Here is a 23,094-nt window from a genome sequence, read left to right on the forward strand (position 1 = left end):
AGGGAGGTTGGGGTTGGGAGGGAATGAGGGAGCAGGATATAGCTGGGATACAGAGTTAATAAAATGTAGCTAATAATAAAAATAAAAATAAAAAAATAAAAAGGAAAGAACTGTCATTTGGAGATTGTGTCATTTCTCAACCAATAGTGTTTTCTAAAGAATCATGGAAGCAATAAATTGGCCAAATGAAAAATAGATTTGAGAACATCTATTTAGGGCCTAGGTTTTTTTCCTTTTAATTGGCATGTATTAAGTTTACAAAGTAACATGTTTTACCATAACATTTCTATATATACATATGATATACTTTACTTATTACCTCCAAAGACCTTTTATTGAATCAACTGTTTCTCCTTTTCATAATTCTATTCCATTGGGGTCAATATTTTATTTTAGTTGAATAATTAATTATACTAGTTGTTATTACTTTTTTAGTGCTGGATGGCAAACTCAGAACCTCATACACAGTAAGCAAATGTTCCATCACTGAGCTACCCACCCCCCTCAGCCTAGGGCTGATTTTATGAATCAGGAAACTGAGACACAAAGAGGTTATAATAGGGCATTGGTGAAAAGACAAACTTGTAAACCTTTGGGTGCTACCAAAAATGCATTCTTTTTAATGTAAGAAATAAGCTACTCATATTTTCTACCTTTACAGTTTAAATTTACTAAACTAAATGAAATGTTTAGGACATAGAGCTGGTTCTCGTTTGGAAGCAGTGGCATTTTCCTGAAGTAGACAGAAGCCAGTCTTTCATTGCAAACAGGCGATGTACTGACTCTCATAAAGACCAACCCAGAGCACTGATGAGCTTTTGTATTGCCCCCAGGCCTGGAATCATGAGTCATATTTTTTTTTTTGATGCACAATTGCTAGGATATGGCAGGGCCTATCATCTCGCAGCCTGTAGTGGGGAAATGAGACAAACTCCAATTTTACAGTGCTCATTCATTTAGCAAATTGAAGAGCTTGCTCATTGACTATGAAGTGGAGTTGACGCTTACAGATATCTGCACAGCAATTCTCCTGACACTTTCTCAATCACCTGTGTCATCCATTCCCTCTGAATTTTCTCCCGACCTGCCAATTATCCTAATTATGGTTCCTTCTTAGTAAATGGGTCCATATGTGTATTTCCTGTTCCTTACTTCCAGGAGGCAGCTTGGTCCATTCGGAAGTTTCTCTCACATTTTTCTAGACTGGCTCAGGTCTATCAGTAATAAACCCTCACCAGACTTGGACTATCATTTCCTAATACATTATTATGTGTTTGTCTTATCATTATATCAATTGTAATCATATATTACTTACCACTTTTCAAATTTGTTTTTGTTTTTGTTTTTTTTTTTTTAATTTCGAGACAGTGTTTCTCTGTGTAGCCTTGAACTTTTCAAAGTTCTGCCTGCCTCTGCCTCCTGAGTGCTGGGATTAAAGTCATACACCACCATGGCCCAGCTATTTTATTTGTTATTATAATTATATTGCCATAATTATATGTAATATGTCACATTATCATCATAACCATATGTCACTTAGTGATTAACACAATAATGTAATCGATTATTAACATAACACACTATAATAATTAACAGTAATAGGATGTGCAATTATTAGTAGTATAACTATATTATTTCATTGGTAAAGTATATTACCGTTAATATATAACTTGATACATAAAATATTAATGAGAATATAAGTAATATTCATTTCTCACACTAGACTGTAATCTCCAAGGCCAGAATACTGTTCACTGCTGTGTCCACTCACATGCCTGGCACTTTAATGGGCATAAAATTACGAAGATCCGTGGTAAATAATTTCGTGGCACCAACACCATGTAAGTTAATTGAGGAAGACATTTTGAGTACAATCAAATGGAGGCGTGACTGGAAGAGTGGGAAGCATACTTACCTCCGCCTTTCATTGGGAGATGCTGCTCGTAGCCTCCCTACCGGAACTGCGGCAGCCGCAGCACTTAGAAATGCAGGAGGGTCTCGTGGCCCTCTTTCCTCTTCCTGTGCACATATGAGACATTTCTAGAATGTTCTCTGCACCATGAACTGTTGTGAGAATCAAACACCTGTGTGTTCCATGTGTGAGGTCTCATGGGAGACAATTTCCAGTTATTCGAAAATGTAGAATTCTATAGTTTCATAAATGTTTTCCTCTCTAGCAGTGTTATTCATTTTTATTTAATTTAATTTATTTTTTCATATCAACTTGTTCTCCGTGGTGATGAGTTGTCCACCAGGGACAGACAATAAGGAAATCATGAAATTTGCAGGTAAATGGTGGGACCTGGAAAGGATCATCCTGAGTGAGTTGTCCCAGAAGCAAAAAGACACACATGGTATATACTCACTCATATAGACATACAACATAGGACAAACCCACTAAAACCTGTGCATCTAAAGAAACTAAGCAAGAGAGAGGACCCTAACTAAAATGTCCAATCCCCATCCGGAAAGGCAAAGAGGATGGACATCAGAAGAAGAAGAAAACAGGAAACAACCTAGGAACCTACCACAGAGGGCCTCTGAAAGCCTCTGCCCTACAGACTATCAAAGCAGATGCTGAGCCTGATGGCCAACTGACGGGCAGAGTGAATGGAATTTTAGGTAAGAACTGGGAAATAGTAAGAGCTGGAGAGGACAGGGTCTCCACAAGGAGAGCAACAGAACCAGAAAATTTGAACACAGGGAACTTCCCAGAGACTCATACTCCAACCAAGGATTATTCATAGAGATAACCCAGAACCCCTGCACAGATGTAGCCCAGGGCAGTTCAGAGTCCAATTGGGTTACATAGTAATGTGAAGAGGGACTGCCTCTGACATAATCTGATTGGCCTGCTCTTTGATCACCTCCCCCTGGAGGGGAGCAGCCTTACCAGGCTATAGTAGAGGACAATGCAGCCACTTTTGATGTGAACTGATAGACTAAGATCAGAAAGGAGAGGAGAACCTCCCCTATCAGTGGACTTGGGGAGTGGCATGCAAGTAGAGGGAGGAGGGAGGGTGGGATTGGGAGGGGAGGAGGGAGGGGCTTATGGGGGGATGCAGAATGAATAAAGTGTAATTGATGAAAAATTAAAAAAAATAAAAAAAAGATGGATGGCACATCATTTGGGACTCACAGAGACTTGTGGTCTCATCTTACTAGCTTTATATTAAGGAATCAGACAGGGCTCTGTAGTTCTCGCTGCAGTAGAATTTCATAACTATTTTCTAGAGGTATTTTTTTAAAATAAAAGTCATGCTATAATGCGTAGAGAAGGGGGAAGAAGGGAGGGATTGGGAGGGGAGGGAGAGGGAGCTACAGGGGGGATACAAAGTGAATAAAGTGTAATTAATAAAAAATTTTAAAAAAGTAAAAAAAGTCATACTATACCTTGAGTTGCTAAGTGTAGAGACAGAAGAAGGTACAGGTTTCTATAGATTGGTGGGATGAAGGTTTATAAGGTATTGTAGATGACCTCGGATAAAGCAATCTTAAGGAAAGAAATTCTGGACAGAAATTTGTCTTTCATTGATAATTTCAAGATGTTGAAACTTCCTGCAGCACTTCTTCCTCTTTAGAGTTCCTGTGAGTCAAGAAAAAATTACTCCCCCTTCAGACAGGAAATATTCCAGAAATATCACAGCACTGAGACCCCCTTCTTGTGGACAAACTTCCTACATTTTGCCAAGTGTCTTCCTTTGACTTGTTGGAGTCTCATTTCTCGACTTGGCCTGGGAAGATTCCCTCTTTTTTTTTTTTTTTTCTTTTTATGGAAGGTCAGATGACCCCTGGAGACACAGCAGCATGTCTGAGAAAGCCCAGAGGTGGTCAACACTTCACAAGGTTTTATCCTAATTTGCTGGCAGCTGGGATCACGCGTAGTGAAAACCAAATGAGTGTGTAATTTAAAAACTGCAGCTATTAGTGTACGAAGGTCTAATTCCGCTGCTATATAGGACCCTCCTGAGGGAGAAGCATGCTTTTCCTCATATCACCTGCACGTTCCAATCAGTCACTGTCTTATGTTGGATAATGCTGAGATGAAGAACAGTCAAATTTCAGCTATAGATTTTTAAACTTTTATTAGTTACACTTTATCCACTTTGTATCCCCCATAAACCCCTCCCTCCTCCCCTCCTAATCACACCTTCCCTCCCCCTTCACGCATGCCCCTCCCCCAGTGCACTGATAGGGGAGGTCCCCCTCTCCTTCCTTCTGATCCTAGTCTATCAGATCTCATCAGGAGTGGCTGCATTGTCATCTTCTGCCAAATAGTTTGATTTTCGAAACGTTTCGACCACATATGCAGGCTTGGGTCACCCTCCGTCCCTCCATATGTGTCTTTTTCTCTGTATAGCAATTGTGTAAAACTGACTTTAGTATATTTTAAAATTTGTTCCTGTTCTGAAACTTGCAGGACTTGTCTACTGTGTTCTATTGTCCTCATCACTCAACATCTCTGTTCTTCACGATTTACCAAACCTCTGCATCCAGCAGAGTTTTTACCATTTACCATTTCTTCTTTCATACTTCCCAGCTCACCTGTCCTAGTCAGTGCATCCATTTGCTGCCTCCGTGATTCCTGGAAAGTAGGAGAGGCACATTGCCCCAAACTTGATTCCATTGTTTTTTTTCCCCAACAGTACTCTCATTTAAATTTTTCTTCCTTCTTTCCTGTCCTCCACCCTCTTTTTCTACCTTTCTCCCTGCCACACCCATCTCTAGTGGATTTCATAATATATTCCCACAGCCATCAATATCTTGAATATAACTTCCAGTGGCTTTTGTTCAACTTGAACACTCATCCCATGCCCCTTACTTGCTTATATTACCCAGAGGGCTCCCTATGGACCTGTCTCTTCACGTAGCTTTCATTTGCCCTGTCTTTGGAAACTGTCTCCCAGATTCCAGTCATTGCTCTACATTGCTACTTCTGGACCTTAAATAAATCATTTTTAAATTATTTTTATTTTTACTAATTATAGTTTATTCACTTTGTATCCCCCTTGTACCTCCCTCCTCCCCTCCCAATCTTCCCCTCCCAAACCTCCCCACCCTCCTTCTTCTCCCCCTGCTCCTCCCCCAGTCCACTGATAAGGGAGGTCCTCCTCCCCTTCTCTCTGATCCTAGTCTAGCAGATCTCATCAGGAGTGGCTGCATTGTCTTCCTCTGAGGCCTGGTAAGGCTATTCTCCACTCAGGGGGAGGTGATCAAAGAGCAGGCCAATCAGTTCCTCTCAGAGACAGTCTCTGTCTCCATTACTATGGAACCCACTTGGACACTGAACTGCCATGGGCTAACTCTGTGCAGGGGTTCTAGGTTATCTCCATGAGTGGTTCATGGCTGGAGTATCAATTTCAGAAAAGACCCCTGTGCTCATACTTTTTGGTTTTGTTGCTCTCCTTGTGGAGCTCCTGTCCTCTCCAGGTCTTATTTTCTCCCCCTTCTTTCATAAGAGTCCCTGCACTCTGCCCAAAGTTTGGCTATGAGTCTCAGCATCTGCTTTGATACCCTGCAGGGTAGAGTCTTTCAGAGGCCCTCTGTGGTAGGCTCTTGTCCTGTTTCCAGTTTTCTCCCTCCTCCAATATCCATCCTCTTTGCCTTTCTGAATGGGGATTGAGCATCTTAGCCAGAGTACTCCTTCTTGACTAGCTTCCTTAGGTGTACAGATTTTAGTATGTTTATCCTATATTATATGTCTAATATCCATTTATGAGTGAGTATATACCCTGTGTGTCTTTCTGTTTCTGGGATAACTCATTCAGAATGATCTTTTCTAGTTCCCAACATTTACCTGCAAATTTCATGATTTCCCTTTTTTTTTAATTGCTGAGTAATATTCCATTGTGTAGATGTAACAAAATCTCTGTATCCATTCCTCAACTGAGGGGCATCTGGATTGTTTCCAGCTTCTGCCTTTTACAAATAAAGCTGCTACAAACATGGTTGAGCACATATCCTTGTTATATACTTGAGCATCTTTTGGATATATACCTAGAAGTGGTATAGCTGGATCTTGAGGAAGTGCTATTCTTAATTGTCTGAGAAAGTGCCAGATTGATTTTCAAACTGTTTGTTCAAGTTTACATTCCCACAAGCAGTGGAGGAGGGTTCCTCTTTCTCCACATCCTCTCCAGCATGTGTTGTCACTTGAGTTATTTATCTTAGCCATTCTGCTGGGTGTAACGTAAAATCTCAGGGTTGATTTGATTTGCATTTCCCTGAGGACTAAGGACTTTGAACATTTCTTTAAGTGTTTCTCTGCCATTCGATATTCCTCTATTGAGAATTCTCTGTTTAGCTCTGTGATCCATTTTTTAATTGGATTACTTGGTTTGTTTTTGTTTAACTTCTTGAGCTAATCTCTATCCTGTTCTCAAGCTGTACTATAGAGCAACAGTAATAAAAACTGCATGGTACTGGCATAGAAACAGAATGGTGAATCAATGGAATCAGACAGAAGACCCAGAAATAAACCCACACACTTATGGACACCTGATTTTTGACAAAGATGCCAAAACCATAAAATGGAAAAAAGATAGCATCTTCAACAAATGGTGCTGATCTAACTGGATGTCTATATGTAGAAAAATGCAAATGGATGCATACTTATCACCCTGCGCAAAACTAAAGTCCAAGTAGATCAAAGACCTCAATATAAAATCAGACACACTAAACCTGTTAGGAGAAAAAGTGAGGAAGAGCCTGGAACTCATTGGCACAGGAGACAACTTCCTGAACAGAACACCAATAAATCATTCTTTGTCTTAGTGCTCTGGCTTATCTGTGAATCAGGGGTTAGATATGTGATATCTCAATGAAGAGTCAGGCATGGGCCCTTAAGAGATGGAAACAGGAGGATTAGAGTTAGAGGAAAACCTGGGCTACACAGTGAAGAGATTACCTGAAAACAAAACAAAACAAAACAAATAAATATTTAATAAGAAAACACATACAAGTAATTTAGCACATAAGTATAAGATTAATTATGATAAGCTCATGAACTTTACATGATACCAGCAGACTTCAGCTGCCTTGAAGAAGATGGAAGACCAAATCTACTTCACTCAGAGATTATTCTTAGGTCAAATGGAAGTAATTTAGAACTTAATAATTACTTATGATTAGTTAGTTACTGTTTTCTTAGGTTGATTAAGGAATCACTACATAGGTTTTGAAATTTGAAGTGATAATGAACTTGATTTAAGGTAATGAATGCTTATGTTGGAAAGAAGGAGAGTAATATAAATGTGGGCAACCCATAATGCCTCAGTTGCTTTTCTATCTTCAACAAAATGCTTTTAGGGAATTACGAAGCTTTAAAAAAACTTCAAGCTGGCTCTTCTTGTAAGCATTAGGAAATTAGAATAATGAAAATGTGCCGTTATAAAACTGTAAACCTTATCACCTTGCCTAGGTGTATTTAAGAGTCTGTTCTGTCCAGGACTGATTACATGGGTTGGAAGTTTGAGCAATACATAAGGACTGATCCCAAGCGAAGCTTTGTGTCAGTGAGACCATGAGATCATGTGGCAATAGATGCTTTTGGCTGCTTCCCGGATTGTTATTTAGAGCTTGGACTGGCTCCATTCTATTTAAGCAACCGTGCTGAGGAGAACTGCTGATTCCATGATAAGTAGAGGATTTGTAGCTGGGGTAGAGTTTAAGGGCTGGAATTTAGTGGAGTTACAATTTTAAATAAAAGCAGGCTCAGTTCCTTAAAGCTGCTGGAACTGAGTAGGGCCTGATAAGGTTCCAGGGAGAGACCTCCTGAGGGCCCTCAGTAGCCAGGGCCAGAGGCTTCTCAGGGCTCTATCAGTTGTTGGCCTCTCTGAACTTGCTTTGAATAATTGGCAGGTAGCCACTGTCCCATTGTTTGCTCAAAGAAGGACTGTGTTGAGAGTGTAGGGGTCTAGTCAGTTTTGTAGCCCTGATTTGCCCCTGTCGGAAAGGATAAAGCTGGAGCAATAGAGATGACGCAAAAGAGGATAGATGAAGCTTTGAGTGGAAACTTATAATCCCAGCACTTGGGGGGCTGAGGGGAGAAAGGGTTAGGATCAAGCTAGGCTGAGCAATATAGTGAGTTACAGGCCAGCTTAGGATATTCAGTGAAAACGTCTTAGGAAAGAAAGGAAGGAAGAAAGGAAGGAAGGAAGGAAGGAAGGAAGGAAGGAATTAAAGGAAGAAGGAAAGAAGGAAGGAAGGAAGGAAGGAAGGAAGGAAGGAAAGAAAGAAAGAAAGAAAGAAAGAAAGAAAGAAAGAAAGAAAGAAAGAAAGAAAGAAAGAAAGAAAGGGGGTAGGGAGTAGGTTTCAGTAGAAATTCTCTGCGTCACTGTCTGACCTTTACTGGCATATCGAGGAATTCCTTCTACCTTAGTGGATTTAAGGGTCTATATAGCACTCAGAAAACCTGTGCAATAAAAGCTCCCACATAGGGGAAGAACATATTCCTGTTAAACATTGCTGTGTTGCATTATATTATAACAATATTAATCTGGTGGAAATACAAAATTTATAATGTTTTGAGATTATTGAAGTTCACAACAATATGCTATTGAATACTGCCTTGAGATGTATGTGTATTTGTTGTGAGTCTGAGCATGAGCCGTTTTTACTTTTGAACTATATTATCAGGGGCCCACTTACGAGGCTTGAAACACCAATTTCCATTAGCCCTATTTCTGTAAAATTATCAGTGTTTCCAGCATGCATTCAGTGAGTAACTAATGACAGTATCTGCTGTATTGCTAAGGACCGTTGGAGTCGATGTGTGCTCAGAGTATCCATTACCTGCCAAAACACTTCCCGTACATTCGAAATAATATTCAAGTCCCAATACTTACAGATGGTACAATCTACTACTGTTTGTCGTAAAATATTAGATGTCGTTACCTAATGATCTGCTGAAATGAAATCTAAACATCTGTTTCTCCTCACTTTGTCTCCTGATCACAAGCTGGGCCTCTTTTCTGTGAAGTTGGGTCATCCCATGGTGGCAATTCCTGAACATGACACTCTTGACTTTAAAGAGGTAATGTAAGATAGGAGTGGAGATCAATGTCATATTGCTTGTTGAAGTACACCAGCTGCATTTCTTTCAATATTACCAAAATTGTGACATTTTTACTTTTGAGATTATATATAATTACAATATTTATCCCTTCCCTTTTCGTCTCCAAACCATCCCACGTATCCTTCTTTGCTATTTTTTTAAATTTATGGCCTCTGTTTTATTAATGATCACATGCATATATGTATATACATATGTATTTCTAAATATAACCTTCACAATCTGTTTAAAGTTGCTTTTATGTAGGTTTTCTGACTGGCCTTTTGGCATTGGAAAACTACTTTGTTCTTTCCTGGGAAAGACTATTTCTCCCACTCTAAGATTTCCTTAGGTGTCTGGTTCGTTGTGTGCCGTTGGGGCCTTATGGGCATTTCTACTTCCACTTCGCTGTATCTATTGGTATCACCACTGCCCAGCTCACGCTTAGGTGGCCATGCTGATAAGATTTTATAGATGCAGCTTCTGACTATCCTAGGAGATACAATCTCACAGCAACGTCCCTGTTCAGCCTCACAATCTTTTTGTTCTCTCTCCAGCAGTGTTCTCTGAGCTGTAGGTGTTGGTGTTTTGTTTCCACTGGAGCTGGCTCCACAGCTCTACATTTTGATCGGTTGTTCTCTTCTACAGTCTTCTTCACCTGGCTTAGTAAAGTAGTAGCTCCAATATCTGTGACTTCACTGGTCCTGGTTTGTTGGCTAGGTGTTCAGTGTCGGCTCTGATTTTCTTCTTGTTGAGTAGGTTTTTAGTCCCTTGAACTTTCTACGTATCTAAAGGTGACTTTGAATTAGAAATTTTTCTGTCTCCACAGGGATTAGAGGAGTATGTCACCATTCCATGTTAAAGTTGTTTATTATTATTATTATCGATAGTAATGGTTATTATTATTATTAGTAGTAGTATACTATTATTATTACTAATTTTGGATGGTGTTCAGTATTTAACCCAGAGCCATATGCATGCTAGGCAACTGCTCTACCAGCCCTCTATTTAGACAAATTTTAAAGCTATCGTTGTGTAAAATCTTCTAGGCTTTCTGCAGTGACAATAGTGTAAGATGTAAAGGTGTGTTAAGAGTGGCTCACATTAGAACCTTTAGATACCTTTCTGGTTATCTCTACAGTAATATACTAAGGACAAAAGTGAGAATATACATGTAGAGACATATGTTACCGCTAACACACATGGCTCTACTATAAATTATGTAACCCAACTTGCCAGGAATGTGGTACAATACCTGTCTCCATGTGCTCTTGCCGGAATTGAAGTGATTACACAGGGCAATTTACTGAGCGCATACTGTATAATGGAAAGAAAGTCACATACTTCTTTTAATTGTTACATATTATTAATTACTTTTATTATTCCTGTTTTGCAGGGTGTATAGTAAGGGTAAGGGAAATGATTCTACTGGAATTGCTGGAGTGTGTAGGCACAGTCCTAGTATGAAATCTGTACGGATTACCTAGCACTTTGGTTTCAGGACTCTCTTACACTCTGTTCAGCAATTAAATGAAAAAACTTAATTTAGGTAAAGGTCTTTCCCTTTCTCTCTTGTCTTCTCCTGTATCATCTAATTCCTTCTTCTCTTATATGCTATTCTAGAATACTTGCCAATTTCAGTCAAAGGCGTTTAAAGTCCTGTGTTTTGCATGGATGTATGTTCTGATCCACTGGACGGTGGCATTGCTTTTGAGCAACAAACTCCCTTTATATTGTCAGGGTAATAACCTTGTCCCATGTGTCATCCCTTTCGGTGTGATGGTGACAGATTGTAGAGAAATAAGAATTTGGACTGGCGGATATGTACCCATATAGGAGAATGGTTGAAAATATTTGGCTCTTTTCTGATGAATGTTTAAAAAGTAAAATGTTGTTCGTATTTCAAGCCACGTAAGTTTGAAATAAGTTCACATCTGTCACATCTATTTACTATCAGTGTCATTATAAAATAAGGTAAAATCAGATGTTTATGTGAAGAACCAAAGCCTCCAGTTCAGATAGTAACACTGAACTGACAAGTCATCAATTTCAGGTAATATAAAACACTGTTTTGAATTGCCAAATAACATAGGTTGGACAGAGCATTTCATTGTGTTTTATGTGTGTGTGTGCTTATGAAAGCTTGTTTTACTATTGAAAATAGACTTTTTTTTTTGAGAGGAGGCATGGCATATTGAGAGTTTATTTTATTTTTCTGAAAACAAGCTTTTTTTAAACAAGGGTTTGAATGCAATGCATAACATTAAAACTGGAAGGAAGAAAAAGAGATTTGTTCCTCCACACAGAACTGAGCAGCTGGTGGTATTGAGCTGAAACCTCTACAGCTAACCACGTGACCCATGGCCTTGTATCAGTTTAAAATTTTGACAGGGAAAATGGATTTTTTTATACAGTATATTTTGTTTCTAGCTCTGCCTTCCCCTACTCCTGCCCGTTTCTCCCCACTGCCTCTCCCATCTGGATCCATACTCTCCCTGTCTCAATAGAAAACGAACAGGTATAAGTAATAACAGTACAATCAAATGGGATGAACAGAAAAGCCAAACAAACTGGAATATTTCAAATCAACCAAACAGGAAAAAGAGCCAAAGGAAAAAACACATAGATGCAGAGACACACAGTTTAGACTCTTGTCATCCCACAAAAACACAAGACTAAAAGCCATAATAAGAACCTGTATAGTAGAAACAAACAAGCATTTCCCAACTCCCCGACTTAACGTTAAGAGATAAAGAACCCCCAAAGATGCTGTTGAGTTCATTTTGTGCCGGCCATTTGCTTCCGGACATGGGACCTACTGTTAAAGAGTGGTGTGTCTCCCCAGTGAGATTCCTTTGGGGGAAAAATGTTTCATGTTAAGTGGGTATCAATTGGAGACAGCATCTTGGTTAGGAATGGGGTATGTGTCTACTTCTGCTTTTGCCTCTAGGACTCCTCTGGTGCAGACCTGTGCAGGCCCTGTGCATGCTTCCACAGTCTCTGTATGTTCATATTTATTTCAGCCCTGTTGTGTGAGGAGAACCTTGATTCCATGGTGTTGTCTGTCTCCTTTGGCTCTTACTCGGCTTTCTGTGTTCTCTTCCTCATAGTACCCTGAGCCCTGACGGGAGGGATTGGATGGAGACCTCCTTTTATAGGGCCAAGTATCCCAAGGTTTCTCATTTTCTGTTGTCTGGCAGTGAGTCTCTGTATGGGTTCCCATCTGCTGCAGGAGAAAGGGTCTTTGATGACGGCTGAGCAAGGCACTGATCTATGAGTCTTAGCAGAATGTTGTTAGGGGCCATTCTCCTCCTACATTTCTTTAACAGAAGAGTAGCCTTTGGTTTTCACCTAGGCCCTTGACCTATACACTCCCAGGTTCGTGGTCACCTAAGCAGCACTGGGCATGGATTCCATCTCGTGGAGTGGGCCTTAACTGAAAGCAGGAGCTGGTTAGTCACTCCCAAAAGCCTTGTGCCATCATTATACCAGCACATCTTGTATGCTGGCCACCACTGTAGTTGGAAGTGTTTGTGGCTGGGCTGGTGTTCACCTTTCTCCTTTGATAAGTGTGCATAGTACCTGCCAATGCCATGGCTGCTCTTCTTTAGGGGAGAAGACTCTAAGTGGGCATCCTTTCCATGTTCAACGAGCTATGTAGGTGTTGTTTTCAGCAACAGTGTCTCATCATCAGTTTGTGGAGATGAACAACCATTGTCTTGTTATAGATTTTTCTGTATAAATTGAACAGATTAAAAAAAGTTCTGTTTTTATAAAGCAATTGTCATCTTATATGCATGAAAGATCACAACTTTCTCTTCATACACACATATATTGACATACACATAAAATTATACCACATGCATTCACATATATACACTTATACACACATGCCTCCAAATGCATACACACATGTGCATACATGCATACATAGAGAAGCGTATACCCACTCTCACACACACACACACACACCTGTGTACATACTCACACATACATACATATTTATGTACACACAGAAAAACACATACATAAACTCATACACACATACACTCAAGTACACATATAGACTTATACATGCATACACACATACATACATATGCATACGTACATATACACACATATCTATATATACACATACACACAACAAATACATGTACACATATATATATGTATACATACATAATACACACTATACACATAGACACATGCATACATACAAACATACACATGCATGCATATACATACATGCACATATACATACGTACACACACACACACACATACACAAGCAAACACAAACATGGCCTTGAATTAATTCTCAGCTTGCCAGATTACCTTCCTAAATAATCAATTTGAGCATGTGCCAGCTGCCTGAATGATTTCGGGAAAATGTCACTTTTGCTGATTTGTACTGTCCACAATGATATAATAATCACCAAATAGGTGAATATTTAATACTTTACACAGAGCAGATACTTCTGCCTGAATGTCTGAACAGAGTTACAGAGAACTTTGTATTCTGCAAGAAATAGTCACTTAGCTTGCGTAGCAGTCTTGTGAATTCAACACTAGATATACATATACACAAATGCATATATATGTATGTGTTATATATATTCATTCTTTGATGCACAAACCACCCTGTTTGCATGAACTCACTTCTCTCTTTCCAGGATTAATTGTGAATTCCAAGGTGCAGAGCAACATATCAACAAACTTGCTTTCTTCTGTCGCCTTCTAAAGACATCCCAAAATGAATTCTTTTCAGCTTGTGGGTCAAATGACTTCCAGAACAGAACCAGATTTCCTTCTCAACAACACAGCAGCTAATTATTCACTAGTTTCCCATAAAACACATGCTCTGCAAATTCCTCTCTCAGTTTCATAATGATTTGTGTGTGGAGTGCTGGGGGTCGAATTTACAGCCTTGTCCATGCTGGGAAGCACTCTGTCAATGAGCTACACCCCGAGGCATGCGTGCTGGAAACACTTGTGCCTGAACCCAGAGGTGGTCTCCGTTTTCTCGTGCCTCCCCCTTGGCTGATTTTGATAGATATTAAGGGTTGTCAGGATTCTGTTCCTGATAGCAAGGAACAGGGACTGATTTGCTGCTGTGTGGCAAATGAACTTTGTGTGCCAATCTTACAGTGAATTTCAAAGGCTCTATGGATGGCCAGGGTTTTCATGCAGACAGTCATTTCCCCCCTCTCAATGAAAACAGAGAAGGAAAAATGTCGCTTCTTTACAGGCACCACTTTACCGTTCTGGTTTGGATGGACGTAAATAGAAAGTCTTAAGAGGAATGGACCCACTTTTTATTCCCTCGGGGTAATTTCTCCAAACTCCTTCTTCTCAAAATCAAGCTTGGATGAATCTTGGATGGCTAAGAGTCTAAGGCTGGATTTCAAAGGTGAACTTGAAACCTGGCTTGTCTGATGATTAAAAGAAAGGTCACATACTTTGATATATAACTGCTAGAGAACCAGAGTAAACTTGTCTCAACAAAAATAGATGTATCCACAACAGGCATACATGGCCATCTCCTAGTCAAGCTATCCAGAAGGCGAGTCACCAAAATGTCTGTCTCTCTTGTCATTATTTTCTCTGTCTTAAGTGTGTTTGGTAAAGTATGCCCATTATTATTATTATTATTATGTTTTCGATTTCTTCTTGATAATTCTACCCAACAACCCTGTGGTTCACCTCATTTTCATCCCACATTCTCCCCTCTCCTACACTTCTAGTGCCCACACTCCCATCCCTCAGATCCTTTGCTAGAACAAGCAGACTGTGTGACCACATGTTTATTACTGAACAGCGCTTCAGCCGAATGTGATGGGCATCACGGGCAATCCAGTAAGAGATTACAACCCCAGGAAAACCCTTATCAGAAAGCCAAATACCTATTCTCTCAAGCTAAAATGAGTCAGCTTAGCTTCAAGCGGGAAGCATCAAGGTACTACTTGTCATCCAAAGCTTGTCCTCAGTTTACCTGGTAATTTGGGAACTCATCTGTCATATTTTTACTCAAAATATAAATATCTTTAGGAAGTAGTGTTACACCGCAGAGCCAGGTGCCCACTGAAGGCAGCACCTGCTGAACCGGTTGTTTATTTACTCTGAGTGCTAGGAAAAAAGACACACACACACACACACACACACACACACACACACACACACACACACACACACAGAGAGAGAGAGAGAGTTAATTGGATGTTAGCACTTTGAGAAAAGATGAACAAAGCCTCAGAAAAGACATCCTGGGGTTTCACAAAACTCTCATCTAATTCCTGAAGGGATTTCTAGACAATTCAAAGAGTAAGGAGAGTACTGTTGACAAATTTTCTAAAATACAAACCTCAGGAAAAAGGAGAGGATAGGAATATGTTCCCTTGTGTTCAATAGGGTGGGTGAGGATTGTATTTTAAATTTCCATTTGTCTTTAGATTTTGTTGGAAAGTCATAGAACTGGAATCTTAGAGACTCTTTCAATTACGCAACAACAGAAAAAAAAAAGAAAGAAAAGAAAAAGGTCTCATTTGTTTTTCTCTTCTAAGACTTTGGATGAATTTACTATAGGAGACACAGACCTGACACTCTAGAGGTGATTTCTCCAAAGGGTTTAAAGAAAAAAAAACAGTTATTAATTAATTTATTTATTACAATTTATTCACTTTGTATCCCCATTGCAGCCCCCTCCCTTGTCTCCTCCCAGTCCCAGCCACCCTCCCTCTTCTCCCCCTATGCTCTTACTCTAGTCCCCTATTAGAGGAGGACCTCCTCCCCTTCTAATTGACCCTTGCCTATCAGGTCTCATCAGGACTGGCTGCATCATCTTCCTCTGTGACCTGGCAAGGCTGCACACTCCAGGGGAAGATGATCAAAGAGCCAGCCACTGAGTTCATGCCAGAGACAGCCCCTGTACCTCTTACTAGGGCACCCACTTGGAAATTGAGCAGCCTATGGACTTCCTCTGAACAGGGAGCCTAGGTCCTCTCCATGCATGGTCCTTGGCTGCTTAGCAGATGATTTCAATAAACTGCATTGTAGTATTTTGTGAGCTGAGCAGGCACGAAGCACTGGAACAGAATATCTGGGACTGTGGGGTTACAGGCTGCAAAACTAGGCCCCACAATGAATTCATGGCTCCTTTTTGTTCTGACATTGAACTAATTTTCAAAACAACAACAAAAACAAAAAAACAAGCAAGCAGTAAGGCCAAGCTTAATAACTATTTGGATCATGGATAGTCTAGAGACCAGTAGTTTTGGAACCAGATTGAATATTGAGCTTTCAGTTCCCATTATATAGTACCTTGATCTCTGGCAGGCTATATATCAGTGGTTCTCAACCTGTGGGTCCAGACCCCTTTGGGTCTCATATCAGATATTTACATTACGATTTATAACGATATCACAATTATAGTTATGAAGTAGCAACGAAATAATTTTATGCTTGCGGGTCACCATAACATGAGGAACTGCATTAAAGGGTCATAGCATTAGGAATGTTGAGAACCACTGCTATATAGAAGGAAAACCCAATTACTAAAGGCTTTATAGGCTTTGGTCTATGGATAATAAACTGTAATACTGTGTCTCATGTCCTCACATCAAGGTGAACGGCTATAAATATATGCAAATGACTCATGATTAATGGGAGAAAATTATTTATTGTTACTGTGTGTGCATTTCTTGAAAGTCGTTTTGAATTCTAATGTGTGAGATCTGATTTTATATTTTCAAGAGGAATTATGCAAACCACATTGTCTGTATTTTGCAGGAAAGTCTGTGTATTTACATTGAAGGCGGTCAAAAACCTGTTTACATTGCCCATTCTTAAAAAAAAAAATGCTTTCTGCAACATTGGCTTAGAGTTTCACAGGCTACACTCACTTCTTAACCAAAGTCAGCCACAGAGAGAAGCAACTGGATCGAGATTCCTTTCAGAATTGTGATTTTTAGGTGTATTAAGTTCTTTCTTATAGTTTCTTACAACTTAAGTAAGTGTGTTGTTCTTTTGGCAATAAAACACTGCGTCTGAGGTTCCAGAATGTCAGTTAGAAGATAAGGGCATTTTATTGATTTACTTAATTGTCTTCATCTTCCTTAAGAGTTTACTTTTGTCCCTCTCATGCTTAGCCCTTTAACTATATTGAGATTGGCAAAGCAATGTAGAAACTTCAGAATGCATCTAAAATGATGGCTCTACCTGTCACAGTGTCATGTATCATCTCTAACCAGACCCTGAATTGTGGTGTCAAACACAATTTTGTTTTCCCAGCATCAGCTAAGGGTGAGAATGAGCACGGGGCTGACATGATTGTACTATTTCAGCCTCTTCAATCATGTGCAGAACTACAGCATACCAGGTTTGGAAAGAAACTGAGAGGCCACGGGCTATATAATATTTTATTTAATGTATACACACGTAATAGATACACCTTAGAGATGACAGAACATAAACCATACTCAATATTTGCTTTGGTGTGACTAACTTATGACTAACAATGAAAACAAGTAGAAATACTGATTAAACTAAGTTTGAGCCTGGAATAGAGTGGCCTTACATGTGGCATTTAATCTTCTTGGACTTTAATTTCGTTCACTGCAAAATGGCAGGAAGACCTCAGTACAGATATGAATATGTTGTTTGGCATATCTAAGTCATAACATTTAATAAATGCAAGCCAACGATGATTCGAAAATCATTTGTCATAGTAACTACTACATGCTGATACACTGAAGAAAATTTGATTAAGATAGATTTTATTTGTCAGCAATATAAAGGACATATAATTTAGTCATTTCCTCAGAGTATCTCAGAGAGTGCTCTGCTTCTTATCTTATGTCTAATGACAGTCTATGGCTGGACCCTTCAGTGCTGCACAGAGCTACCCATCTGCCTTTTCTTCCTTCCTTCATCCACTCTACTTATCATATGGGATGCAGAAGGTATACACTTTCACAATGCTACATTTTCTTGAGCCCTTTCACTATGACCCATCTTGTAGCCAGCTCCAAGCCATGGCTGTTTTGGGGGCCAATGCTCCTGTCCATGATCTAACCATGTAAAGCTGAAAGAGTTGCCCATGTAAAAGCAACTAGTCTCGCTTATTCTCCACTGGCCATGTTGAATTGTCTCATCCTCCTTCATGAGTTAACACCTGGAAATAGAATGTTCTAGTAATTTCCTCCTTTTTCATTGTATCAAAATGTTCTATCAGACTATGTTTTAGAAATTAATTTCTTCCCATCTCATCTCTGATGCTCTCTTTTGTCCACTTGGACTTCAATGCTGCAAAGATCCATCTTCACTAGTCAAGTTTATCTTATCTGTTCCAGACAGTCTCACTGTATCAACTGGCAACAAACAGATGTAAACAAATAAAGACATTTTGTAACTGCTTCTCCACTGCATAGCAGCATTATAAGGCCTAGAAAATCAATGTAGAAAGATAAGCCCTTTGCTGTCTGTTTTATGCCATGGTGCATTTTACAAAATCTGGACTTTAGTTGAATCCCTGCTCACTTTCCCTTCTTCTTGTAGATATTACTTGTTAGGTAATGATGCAGGCAATGCTATAAAGACTGACATGATCCGGAAGGGAGGTGGGTTCTGGAATTACACTCAGACTGCACCAGCCTGGGAAGCTGGCATGGCTGCTGTGAGACGAGATCTGATCTGCTGAGCCTTCCGGACAAGAGCCTGATGCAAATGTTTCACATTTGATACTACATCTACAAATGAATGTATAGTTTTCAATGTATTTTCTATATGTCCTCACCTTTATCAATCTGTTCTTTCATTTTGTAGTAATGAAGCTGGAGCAGAAGTGGGAACCAGTCTGCTGAAGAGTTTTTGGAATGCCAGTGCTTGATAGATTTAGCTCATGCTTTTTTGGAATGAGTGCTGGGTTGGTAAGCTCAGCCCAGCGGGAGCACCGGGAAGGTCTGCAGCAGCCACATAGCATCAGCACACTCCACAAAGGCCAGAGCAAGATGATAGGCCTGTAACTTCTTGCATTGTGGGTCAGGTCTATAATCCCTACTATTAAGTTGACAGCAATACTAATGCTCCCTACATTTAGCAGCCAAATAAAGAACTATAGCTGAATACAAGAACAGTTGTGACGGGTTTTTTCAATGTCTGCGTTGTTTTGTTTAATGGATACATTACTAACCGAATCAAGCATTGTTATCTTTAAGAGTATTTGTGTCTCAGAGGATGATGACTTTTTTTTAGGGTGCATCAGTGAAACTGTAGAGATGAGAAAGGTGATGTTCTTTGTAATGCATGCTGACTCCTAAACTGTTAAGGTTCTTACATGCTCTGTGGACTGAGTCCTAAGGAGAGCCAAATGTGTGCTGGAGTATCTCCAACAGCGATGTCTTCGCTTATGGCTACATGGTTCTTAAGAAAGTCACCTCACAGGTCACACTCCCAGGGAGCAAATCCTCACTATAATGGCAGCCACAAGAGGCCAGCAGAGCCACAGCTGCTGCCAGCCCTATTGTGTATGCTTCATTTGTCCCCCACTTGTCTTCCCAGCAGTTGATATAGTATCCTCTAGTGATTTTCCTCTTCTTTCCAGCCGGGAAGACCAAGATAACACCCACTAAGGGTCCTCAGCAGCCCCCAGCAGCAGGCTTCAGGTAGCAGAGGGACCTTTGCAAAAATGTTTTTGACTTTCTTTCCCTTGGCATGTAGCTCACACTTGCTGAGAGCCAGCTTTCAACTCCTGCTTCTTTCTCCCTCTGCTTCATCAACCCAGCTAGCCCACTCAAGGGAGGCTCCTATGAAAGAACAACTGGAATCAGAATGCTCCATTATTAACCATCAGTTGACACCTGGAAATAGAAACTTATATTTTTCTCTACTGGTATTAGAAATGCAAAGGAGCCTTGGTAAATATCTCTCCTCATCTCTTCTACAAACAGCTACATCATCTCCATGAACCACTCAGTAGGTCTTAGCAGTCTGCTAAGTCTTGTTATATACCAGTTACAAGTTGTTAAGATGACTTAGTTTCACTTAACCTTCATAATGAATGATTTTGTTAGAGTGATAATATCATTACCCTTGTTTTATGTTTACAAAGTAAGCATATCCAAATGGCTAAATCAAGGCATAAGTGGTAGGGTTAGAAGTCAGGTAATTTGATTCTAATGCCAAGACACTGTCTTAATGTTTCATTCATTCACTAATGCATTCATTTACTCATTCATTCATTCACTTTTTGAGTTGGTCATACTCCTCAGATCACTCACAATTGTTATAAATTTGGGCAAGTCCCTTTCAACATTTAATTATTAATTGATGACTTATTTATAATATTTTCATTTTTCCTTGCATAAGGCATAATTCTTATATGTTTAATATATACATATATTTGGAAAATGTGCTTTTGGCATAAGTATTTTAAAAATGTAAATTATATTGCTTAAACTGCTGCCAGTATAGGTGTATCCAGTTTTATTCCTACCAGAGGTCCAACAACCGTAAAGACAACTCTTAATATGTAAGGGTAGTTTGGATGTGGAAGCCCATTTATCTTAAGTTTTCAAAGATTTGTGTTATTTGTTTTCTACCATTGTGACAAAATAACTGAACTCAACAATTTATGAAGAGGAGTAAAATTTATTTTAGCTCGTGATTTCTGACATTTCAGCCCAATAGCCCCCATTGATTCTAGTCCATGGTGAAACAGAATATCATGGTGACGGGTGTGTGCAGAGCAGAGTGAGTCTGTCCACTTCCTGGGGGACAGGAAGGATAGGGATAGAAGGGATAGGCTGTAAGAAAGACATGACTCTCAGTGTGCTAGGACTCAGCTCTTAAAATGTCCAGAAGCTCTCAAAATAATGGCATCAGCTGAGAACCAAACATTTAAACATGAGCCCATGGGGGACATGTCATATTCAAGACATAAATGTTTAGTGCATTGCATTGTCAAGAAAATATTATCTTCATTTTACTGGTAAGATCCTTGAACTCTTTTTTTTTGACTGAGCTATCATTTTTTTATTTGAGCCATCAAATTTGTGAACACTAAATATATCAAGAGGACTTTTCATTCATACACTATTTCTAAAGAATCACATGCCTCTGAACATCATATTCTTCTTCTTCTTCTTCTTCTTCTTCTTCTTCTTCTTCTTCTTCTTCTTCTTCTTCTTTTTTATCATAGGTCATTCACTTGTATCCCAGCTGTAGCCCCCTCCTCCTTTCCCTCCCAGTCCCACCCTCCCTCCCTCATCTCCTCCCTGCCCCCTTCCAAGTCCACTGATAGGGGAGGTCCTCCTTCCCTTCCATCTGACCATAGCCTATCAAATATCTTCAGGCCTGGCTGCAATGTCCATATTTTTGGCTTAGCATCATATTCTAATGTGTTTTTCTTCAGCATCTCAGTGTAGAAGAGAGTGTTACTCCCATGAAGGCAGGAAGGGTAAGTATTGGTTTTAGGTAGAACATGAAACATGGAGAATGAGCTGTTTTATAGGCTCCTAGTATAGAATTTGCTGTCCAGAGGAAGTTGGAGGACAGTGGATGTTTCTGAAGAGAAAAGAGGTAAGAGCAGTTCGTGGAGAACTGAAGCCGTGTCTCACCTCAATTTGGGCTTTCCAAAAGCCAACTGTAAGTTAACACTTGAATGTAACTAGTTAGGTTCGGCGGTGAGTACCAGAAAAATGCAGCGCTTGCTATACAGCCACTTCCCAAAGTGGGCCACTGGAGCACAGTCCACCGAGGAATTTGGGAATTTAAAGCTGAGTGAACATGCATTAGAATTAGTTAAACTCTGAAAGAAGGGAGATTATGATTCTATAGCTTGAATACCAAACTTCTGTCTGTGAGGCCTTCAGACAAACAAACAAACACAACATTTCACTTGGCAAATAGTATGTCTTGTTATTTTATTGTGAAATTGTTCTTTGGAGAAAATGGATAGTCCTTTGAATGGCAGTGTTCATCCCAGTGTCTGAAGTAAAGAACAAGAAGAGAGAGACAACGAGCCCTTAAACAACAAGGGACTATTCTCGCTTTAGTGCCCCTGGCAAGCAGAAACTCCTGCAGGTAGCAAAAATATTTCTTTAACTACACTTCTGTGGATTCCCACTTTTGAAAGCATCTTCTATTGCAAACTAAATCTCAATCAGTGAGAGGATGACTTTGTTAGAAAGTAAGCTTGTTTGCGTTGATTAAGCCCAGAGAATTTAGACTTATAACCCAAGCAAATATTTTTCAATTTGTTGGAAACATGTTACATTTGGAAAATTTCCTCCGTTTTCTGTGGTATATTATAAAATTTACTACTATATTGCCCTGAAGTTTTGAACACTCAGTTTGTTTGACAAGAATTAAATCTTCTTTACTGTACATTTAAAAAGTATATGTTGATACATTTTAAATGAAAGTTTTATAATGTGCTTTTGAAATGTTCTTGCAATTTCTCAGCACCACTTAAACACCTGAGCCTAAATTTTTTATTGGCTAAAAAACTCTGGAGATTAAAAAAAAATTACACAAGAGGCAGGGGAAAGATTCACAAATAATTAAATAAAAACGTGAAGAAAAGAGAGTAAAAAATTTCCAGGGTTGCAGATTACAACTAAAATATACGAGCAAAATCTCTACTCTAAGAACAATAATAGGCTCAAGCTAGTGGGAGAAAGACATTCTTGCCATGCCAGATCACGAAGCCCAGGCATGATGTGGAAGAGTTCATGTGCTGTGGATTGAACAGGAGATGAAGCCTCAGGAGGCTTGGGAAGTCTTTCCAAATTTGAACTGAGTTAAATCATTAAAGCAGGAGTCCAGAGATATTTGCCAATTCTGCTTTCGGGTCTTAGTTGAACATTTATCTAAATAAATACTATATTAGATAAAAGGAACATGAATGGTGGAGAAGTTAAAATGAATAGTTTCTGTTTTTTAATAAACATAGTTTATGACAAATTGTTTATTTAAGCTACTTCACATCAGTGAAAAATGTGACTAAGGGACTTCAGAGAGGACTCCGTGGGGAACCTGTCTGGGGTA

General features: G+C 39.5%; 1 protein-coding gene across 18 annotated transcripts in view; it reads left to right on the top strand.

Moving 5' to 3' along the window:
• Nucleotides 1–19,042, top strand: part of Mlip (muscular LMNA interacting protein) — a 243,963-nt gene extending 224,921 nt beyond the window's left edge. For 16 of the 18 annotated variants that reach the window (XM_060384729.1, XM_060384731.1, XM_060384730.1 and 13 more), the window contains 2 exons: nucleotides 8,960–9,034; nucleotides 18,871–19,042. In XM_060384729.1, the coding sequence (XP_060240712.1) occupies nucleotides 8,960–9,034; nucleotides 18,871–18,873 (78 nt within the window). In that variant the 3' untranslated portion in view covers nucleotides 18,874–19,042. The remainder of the gene's footprint in view (nucleotides 1–8,959; nucleotides 9,035–18,870) is intronic. The other 2 variants (XM_021659243.2, XM_021659248.2) reach the window with 1 other exon arrangement.
• The last annotated feature ends 4,052 nt before the right edge of the window (nucleotides 19,043–23,094 follow it).

Source organism: Meriones unguiculatus, chromosome 6 (assembly GCF_030254825.1).
Source record: "Meriones unguiculatus strain TT.TT164.6M chromosome 6, Bangor_MerUng_6.1, whole genome shotgun sequence".
NCBI lineage: Eukaryota > Metazoa > Chordata > Mammalia > Rodentia > Muridae > Meriones > Meriones unguiculatus.